The sequence below is a fragment of the Geospiza fortis genome, unplaced genomic scaffold (genome assembly GCF_000277835.1).
Source record: "Geospiza fortis unplaced genomic scaffold, GeoFor_1.0 scaffold317, whole genome shotgun sequence".
Classification (NCBI taxonomy): domain Eukaryota; kingdom Metazoa; phylum Chordata; class Aves; order Passeriformes; family Thraupidae; genus Geospiza; species Geospiza fortis.
In genome coordinates this window covers 2,746,875-2,755,745 of record NW_005054398.1, presented here as the reverse complement: position 1 = coordinate 2,755,745, position 8,871 = coordinate 2,746,875, and the positions used below count along the sequence as shown (strand labels likewise).

Below are 8,871 nucleotides of genomic sequence, written 5' to 3'. Positions count from 1 at the left end.
TCATCCTGTGAATATTTTCAGCTTGTGTCATTATACTTTTTATTAAAATACATACATATTTATTTTTCCAAGATGAATTACTGACACAGATCTCAAAAACTTTGTAAATCTATTTTAATCCATGTTTTACAGCAGCTTTTTTAAACCCCCTACCCTTCTTAAGATCTAACTAGCACTTAAGTATCAAAGACAGATTTGCATTTCAAAAGCCAATTAAAAAACATAGTGTACCAAGGCACTGATTAAAGTGTTGTGGCTTTACATAAATTAGGCAGTTCCTTTGACTTTCCCTATTTCAAATCCATCATAACAATGGGAAAATCCCACACATTACATGGACTGTATGACCACCTTCTCCCTTCACTGCCCTTAGAAACTGGTGATGGCAAACTCAACCTTCATCTGCTTGAAGGAACCAAACTGTGGAGCTCACACTGAACGAGAAAGAGATACTCATATCTTCAAACTGCTGCTCATTAAAGAAAACTAACATTTATGGTTGTTTGCAACCTCAAAATTTAGGTTTGCTCCTAAAAGTCAAGGATTTACTACTACAAGCCTGGCAGAACAGCAAACACTTTCCTACCAAGGCATACAGCACACAATTTCAAGTAACAGACTAACTCAAGTGTTCTTCACAATGGAATATTTTATCATGTCCTCTGACTTTGAGAAATCTAAAGGCAGCAAAGATCAGTTTCTTTACAAGGCTCAGTTGCCACAGGACCTCTTGATCCTCACCCCTCCAAAAGAGCAAAGTCTTCCCATGGATAATCACACACAGAGAAGGTCCTTTAAGGGCACATTGCCCAGGGAAGCTGCCATGACCCAGTCCCTGTCCCAGCACACTCAGAGCAGGGTCAGACTCAGACCCACAAATTGATGAAAGCCCAGCCAGCCTGTCTCTAACACAATTCCTGCAAGCCCTGACCCAGCACTCCAGGCCCAGGCACTCAGAGCCTGTTTTGGGTTGAGTTTTTCATGCAGTGGCTCACTAATCAAACCCCTGTCACCCTATGGCAACAAAAGAGCTTCAGATTCCAAAACCCCAAAAATTTAGATCCCTCAAACTAAAATATATAGGAAGTCCTTTAAATAACTTGAGAAACTTATCCAAATTTGGGCACTTTCCTGCAGGTGGAATGCTCAGCATCATCCACCAGCTGTGCAGTTCCAAGACTGAAAATTCCAGCCCTGTATCCACAACATGTTATTACTCCATTTCCTTGCCCTGCCCCCCTAAACTTGTCATTTTTAAGAGTTATTTAATGAGTAAGAAGCTGTTAAAACATGCAACCTACACTTCATAATGTTCCCTTTTAGAGATCGGGTGCATGGCAGCACCACACTCACACAGCAGAGGAACCACTGCTCAATTAAGAGGGGAATTTGCTCCCTCCCACTGGAATTTTGAGGCCAAGGGGAACCCTTCCTATGCCAACAATGCCCACGCTCACCACAGCCTGAAAGCTGCCAATTAAAACAAAGAGTGGGAAGGAATATTAAAAACCACTGTTAAAACTAAGGGATTCAAATGAGCACAAGAAAAGCAACAGGCTAAACTAGGATTTAAATATTCCACCTCTTATTCCAAAGCCTTCAGCAACCAAAGTGCCTTTTCCCCTACAAGAGGATTAAACTCAGCATGGTCTTGCCCAGCTCTTGGCACTTGTCTGGGGTGGTAAATAGGTTTTCACACACCCACATCTGCCAAAGCTCTGCAGCACTGCAGCCAGAGGATGTTCTGGGGCAGCTTTCCAAGGCACAGGATGGCAAAAGGCAATGCACAACATGTGTCACCAGCATTTCCTCTAGCTGTGGGCAGTAAAAGTACCATTTTTATGGCATGGAATTAATCAATAATCTAAATACACAGCTGTCAGGCCAATGTGTGCCAAAGGGGCAACTGGTTGTGTGGGGATGGTCCTTATTGTTTAGGGCTAGACTGCATTTGTTCTCTTTTCTACTTAAGATTTTTTGGAAAAAAAAACGTCACCAGAACTGCATTGTTGTTTGTTGTAGGTTTTTTTTTTTAAGTAAGCTCTTGGGTTTCCTTTTTCTTTCCCCAAGTACTTGGGTTCTTCCACAAGTACTAAAAGGCTCTTAAAGATTCCATCATTTTAGAAAATATCAATTGAAATCATACCTTCTACCTAGATAGGAGAAAATGGAAGTGGAAATTCAGCAGACATTTTGGCTTACCTTCATTTTTAACCCCATTAACCTCACCTAATGATCATATAGAGCTGTCTGATAGCAGAGGCAGGAGGCTGAAGGCTCTCATGTGGAAAGCAGCAGAATTAATCCCGACAGCAGCGAGGCAAGGAGGTGGTAATTGCTGCAGAGAAGTGTGGGAGAACTGCCTTTATTGTCCTCATTGCCAAGAAGCTCGGAAATCTATTCCTCATTAAGAGATTCTCAAAGTCACTCTTTTAAGGTATAAAACCCCAATTTTTCTATTTCTGACACTACTGATGTTCCACAACAATGCTACAAGCCAAGTTAATGGGAACAACATCCGAATACAAACGATGGAAGCAGCAGCTCTGGGAGATGCAGGAGCACCACTCAGGAAGAATTCATTACCCCCAGACATTTATTAAGCAAAGGAAAAAAAAAACTGTTTGAAAAAGGCTGGCAAACATCATTAGAGAAACAAAGGGAAATCGCTTCACAGGCTTTTTTTTCTAGTTACAGTGCCTTAGTTTACCTTGTTTTTTTCGTTGGGTTGGTTTTTGAAGTCTCACCCTTACTCAGTAATTACAAGTCTCTTCCTGCTTTACTGTTTACAAGACACAAGCTGACAATACCAAGCCCTGAGAAATAAGCAAGTGACAGAACAAATCACTTTTCCCAGACATAGTCTTTATTTTTATCCGCAAACTTCACTCCTTCACTGCTTCCTACCCCCAAAAATAAAGCTATCACCTATCAAGCCTAAAAGGTATTCAAAACACCGAAGCAGAGGTTATGACTTAGGCTTTTTCATGGAAAATTTGTGTGCATTTGGTTCATTGTTACTTTTCAGGCTTCCTTGTTCACACCTGATACTCAAGAAACAGAGAAATACAACTCCCCAGGACTCCATCCCTACCCATCTCCCAGTCCTGCAGGGATTGTACACATTGCTATTAGGAGCTTCCCAAATGTTTCAGACAGAGCAGGTAATTCTCCTCATACAAGCACAGAAAGTTATTTTAAGGTTATTTATACATAAAGAAAGCAAAATCCTGTTTTCTTCCTCCTTCTAAGCTGTGGTAAATCTCCATTGTGATTTCAGACACCTGACACTTCTCTTAATCCATTCATTGCAGCTTTGCTGATCTCCAGCATTTCCTGAGAAATACCCCACATTAAGCTGCTTACAGGAACAGAACACATGCCAACTCCCAGCCAGTAAAATGAGAGCCACAGTCCCAGTTTCCCTGAGCTGATGGAACCAGCTCATGCTCCTTGGGAAGCACCTTCCCATTTTTCCAAGGGCAGAGCATTCCTTTCTGGGAGAAATGATACTCACTTCCAAAAATTGAAAAGGTTTATTAAAACCTTATCAAAAATACAACAGAAGATGAATAGAGAAAATATTACAGCATCAGGAACAGAGGATTTTTCCCACCATGTGCTCATCCACACAATGGAGGTTTTGCCTTTTTACCCTTTAGTTCCCCCAAAGTTCTGTCCATCTGTCCAGTGGTGGAGATCACTTCCTGACATCTTGACTGGAGCTCAGGAGCTGCCACATTAAGGAGCTGACCCTCCCAAATGTCCCAAACCCAGGTCACCCCTGATAACAACACAAGGGGGGTGAAACTTAACTATAAATCTGTAAAAACTTCTCATAACACATATATATGATATTTCCTTTTAATTGTGAGAGTCAGCCATCACATCACTCATCTACCACCACGTTCCATCTTCCATCACCACGTTCTCAGCCACACTCCCGAGCAGAGCCTTACCTGCCACGGTGAGCTTCGCTGTCCTGCTCACGATGGTCCCCAGGCTGTCCACAGTTGCCACACACTGATAATATCCCTCATCAGGTTTATTGTGCTTGGAATGCACCACGCTGTTAATTAATAAAGATCCATCGGGCAGCAGCTGGCGGCGGTCGTCGGACACGAGGTTGAGGAAGGAGCCGTCCTTCCTCCACTCGATCCGGGGCGGGCTCTCGCACTGCGCCGAGCAGTTCATGATCACCGACATCCCTCGCACTGCCAGCACATCCAGGGGCTCCACCAGGAAGTAGAAAGGAGTGAAGGTTCTCACAAGTGATTCTGTAAAGCATCACAGAATTTTTGGGTGAGTTTTGCAGAGTTTTTAATGTGAAACACGCCCTCCTTGAAGATACTGGAATGAGCACAAGCACAGCTCACATCCTCCCCCTGAACACATTCAACCAGCTTGGTCTGCAGGACAGTGTTTTCTGCTTTGATTATTCATATCATGGACCCTCAGATTCCCAGACATTTTCATCCCTAAAATGTATTTCCCTGCTCTGCTCTCGGCCTCAGTGGTGAGGGTCCCCTCCCAGCAGTGCTGTCCTTTGGTTTGTGGAACCAAGATTGGGAACCATCCAAACCATTCAGCCCTTAGGAGAAAGTCTCCCTTTCTGGGCTTAACACATCCTGCAAGTGTCATACAGTGGTTTTTTACTTCTGTTCTAGCCCAGGATAAACATGATTACTTTTTCATTTTAAGTATTCCCCAAAGAGTTCTGTAATTAACATCTAGTTTGCATTAAGAAGTGAATTTTAATTACTGTCTTTCTGGTGTATTTGGTCAAGCAGAACGACTGTGTGTCAATATCACTTTGACTTGTCTTAATTTAATCATCTATAGAAAAGAGAAGACAAATTCTTCCAGAGAAGAACAGTTTTCAATCAGCATAACCCTGGGTTCAGGGAAAAGGGCATCTCAGTTTTTAAAGCCCACCTTAGAAATAACACTCATATAACACTAACAAACTCCTGCACTCATCTCAAAACCATTGCATCCCTCACCATTGACCATTTAATCTCATGGTCAATAAAAAAATGGTGAAATATTTTAAGACCACCTGAAAGACAAATATGCATTTAATAACATGATTTGTTTAATTAAGCCACAGAATAATTCTGGGGTTTGAGGAAAAAGCACAAACTCTGAAGGCGACCTTTACTTGCAAACAAAGGCTGTCCTGGAAACATTGCAGCTTCTCCCATTTCTTGGTTGTTTTGTGGTGTTTTTAAAATCGGATTTACCTTCTAAAATGACCTTAATTAACAAATTGATGTGATTTCCTCTATCACCGAACTACACAGAGAGTCCCTGGTCTCCAAAGAGCCTCCAGCTTCCCGCCGGAGGGACTCCAGCCTTCCTGCACAGAGCCCATTGTCTCTGCCACTCACAATTCACAGCAACTTGGAGATAAGGCAGGAGTGGTGTGAAAGAAACAACAGATAAATGAGGCTTTGGCAGCTGATAGCATTCAAACGCTCTCTTACCTCCAGGAATTCAAAGAGGAAATAAAGGAAAACATTCTAGAAAGATTGACATTTCTCCAGTGACAGAGTCAGGCTGGAGACCTGTTAGGTTGGGATCCAAATCCTTGGGATTGTCTTTCTTGAGGATAATAGAGACTTCCCAGAAGTTTCCTTTCTTTCTGAAAAAAAAAAAAAACCAAAACAAACCCAAACCAAATATACAGAACCACAAAAAAAAAAAAAAAAAACCAAAATCAATAAAACTTAAAAAATATCTAGGAGCTGCTTATGTTACTCTGGTTTGTACAAGGGCACCTGTGTGTGGATGTTCTCGATTCTCTGTGCCTCTGAAATCCTCTGAGTGTCAGCTCTGAAGCAGCGAAAGGCAGAGCAGAAACAAGAGCCATGAACAGCAGGGAAATCTTTGACGTTTTTATCCCTATAATCTCTTCCAGTGCAGCAGAAACATAAAGTTCTTATCAAAATTAAAGACTGAGCTGCACGGTCCCTGGGCTTTCCAAGGGAAGCATTTCCCCCCCCCACCTCAATTCCAGCCTCTCCAAATTTTTCCAGAATAAATCTGGACCCCTAAGAGAACAAAACACACTGGTCTGAGTTTTGCTTCACTCTGAGTTTTCAAAGAAAAGCCAGAAAACCTTTAAAAGGGGAATGGCAGCTTTTTGTTTGCCCTGCCAGTCTCCAGCGGAGATTGGAGCAGATCTAATCCATCGATAGAGTAAAATTGTTCTTGCCCTGGAAGCAACAATGTGTCCAAGGAAATAGAGCAGAGGATGCCAAGACAGGTCACAGCAAGACCTAAGAGCAGCTCCACGGGGATTATAAACCTTGAGGAAGAAAGGAAGCAGGTTCTCAGCCAGGCTTCAGAGGTACCAAACTCCTGCCAAGAGCCCTGGGAAGACACAGCACAAGCTGCTTTGTCCCAGGATATCACTGTGCTCCTGCACTGAATGCAGTGGGGACAAAATGTGAAGAGTTGGTGAATAACTCCATTCCAGCTTGAAGGAAGTTAAAAAATGGTCTCTGATCTGGTTTCAGAGGATCTGCAGTTGGGTTTGGGGCACTCTGGAGAACCACACTGCAGCCAGCTAAGCTCGAGTCTCCTTCAAGCCTCAGTTCAGCACAAGAAGGGTTTGTACACCCTTGACCTTAATAAACTTCTATTTGTACCAACAAGCCATTTCTCCCACTCCATCAACCTAGTGATTACTCAGCTCGATGACAACATCTTATTTTGGGTAGAATGGGTGTTTATTTGGTGCAGGGAGTCCTTCCCCTTGCACACACTTGCATACACGGGTGGGTACACACCACTGCCTCCATTTGTGCTAGCACTGGCCAAGGAGCTTATGCTAAGTCTGTCTCCCTGGTAGGAACAAGAACAGATAAATCTCATTCATTCCCACCAGGGTGGAGTTTATTTCTCCCCAGATCTGCTCTGGAGATGAGTGGCAGTGAGCCAGATGTGCCAAAACCCAATGGAATGCCCTGGCACAGACAAGATCTCAATGAGCCACAGACACGGAGTCATTTCTGTGTCCTGGAAACTCCACAGCTCCCTGACTCACCCTGCCAGTGCACAGGGCTGGGCTCAGCCATCCCAGCTGGGCTTAGCACTCCTGTGCCCATCCCAGCCGGGCTCAGCACTCCTGTGCCATTCCCAGTCAGTCTTAGCACTCCTGTGCCCATCCCAGCTGGGCTCAGCACTCCTGTGCCCATCCCAGTCAGTCTTAGCACTCCTGTGCCCATCCCAGTCAGTCTTAGCACTCCTGTGCCCATCCCAGCTGGGCTCAGCACTCCTGTGCCCATCCCAGTCAGTCTTAGCACTCCTGTGCCCATCCCAGTCAGTCTTAGCACTCCTGTGCCCATCCCAGCACACAGGCACTCAGCTTGATCACCAGCTTGATCACCTCACCTATTTGTCCAGGAACTGATGCCCAATTAACTATTTTCATACATTCCTACCCTCTACTATTAAAAATACTCTGGGGTGTTCTAGTCCTCCTTGTAGCTCCTCTCTGCTCAAAGTCTCACAATTAACCATCAGCTGTGACACTGTTTCAGCCAAGACAAAACCCATCACCCCAAAGGAATCTGACAGTATTTAACCATGAAGTGCTTCCAGCCTGTCCTGCACCATTTTCTGTGCAGAGGTACATCTTGATAAGGCTTCATGTGAGCAATGTGTAGAACAGTAAACGCCAAGCAGCTGCACAAGTGGGAAGAAGCTTCCCTTCGTTATCCAGTTAATTTCTGGAAGACACAAGCACTCCAATATCCACCTTAAATCACCCAAATGCATCCTTTAACAACCGCCTGCCACGAGCTCATCAGAAATTACAGCACTTCGGAAAATAACTCCAGACAAAACCACTCTGATCTCAGTCCTACTGACTCCACATAAATCACCTCAAACTGGTGCACAGCAGCAGTGTCTGGAGATTTTCCCAGCAGTGCCACAGATCTGACTGGGATTCCGTGCTGCCACCAGAACTGCCCAGTTGTGATGCTCTCCTGAGGATGAGCAGCAGCTGCAGCCCAAGCATAGGGCTCAACACCTCATTTCCCTTCACTTTGCAAAGAAACCACAGCACATCTTACAAGGACCAAATGCAACAACCACCCAGAAGGAAAATGTGAAGCACAGGTATCATTTCAGAACTCCTTTTTCCAAACAGGATGATAAATTAAGGCAGCCAAAAGCTGCCATCACAATTAGCTGATGAGCAGTACACCAGGCTTTGGTTTGGAAGGAGTCAAACTGGGCTTTGATGAAGAGATATCACTCACTGCTGGGAACTGAGGAATGATGTGGCACTGGGGGCAATACCTGTCCTTCTGTCCTTCTCCAAGGCAATTCAGGAGCATGGATATGACACCCTCCAAGCCTGACATGTAAAACAGAAGCATCTGACAGGTCCTGATCAGACTGGCAGGAACTGTTAGACAGCCCCTTCTCACTGTGAGTCAATGATAAAAGCTCCAAGCTCTCTGGCTGCAGGACTGCACTTTTAAAAGGCTTCTCCTCAGAATTTAATGAACGTTCCCAATGGCCTCTATAATCCTAAAGACAGTGTTATGCCCTTCCTAACCCACATCATTACAAAAAGCTGCCTCCAGAACCAGCCAGACGTGCTTTAAGTGAAGATGTTCCCCACACCATTCCCTGCAAGCTGCCAGCAGGAGCTCACAGGGAACTTGTTCTGTGGTTTTGTTCACATATTCATGGCTAAGGAGCACGTTATCTATGTGGGCAAATTGCTGCATGTGGTAATCTCTAAATAAATGTATATACTTCCAGCTTGGTAATTTACTGTCCTGACAGCATCAGAAGCATTCTGCATTCCCCAATAAGCAAAATTTATCTATGATACTACAATGTACCAAT

The 8,871-nt window shown here is 44.1% G+C and overlaps 1 protein-coding gene across 1 annotated transcript in view; it reads right to left on the bottom strand.

Annotated features, from left to right (window-relative positions):
• Positions 1–5,013, bottom strand: part of NEO1 (neogenin 1) — a 125,533-nt gene extending 120,520 nt beyond the window's left edge. Inside the window, exons 1-2 of the mRNA XM_031061014.1 lie at positions 5,004–5,013; positions 3,960–4,277 (exon numbers count right to left, since the gene is read on the bottom strand). Of these exons, the coding sequence (XP_030916874.1) occupies positions 3,960–4,277; positions 5,004–5,013 (328 nt within the window). The remainder of the gene's footprint in view (positions 1–3,959; positions 4,278–5,003) is intronic.
• Positions 5,014–8,871: the final 3,858 nt, after the last annotated feature.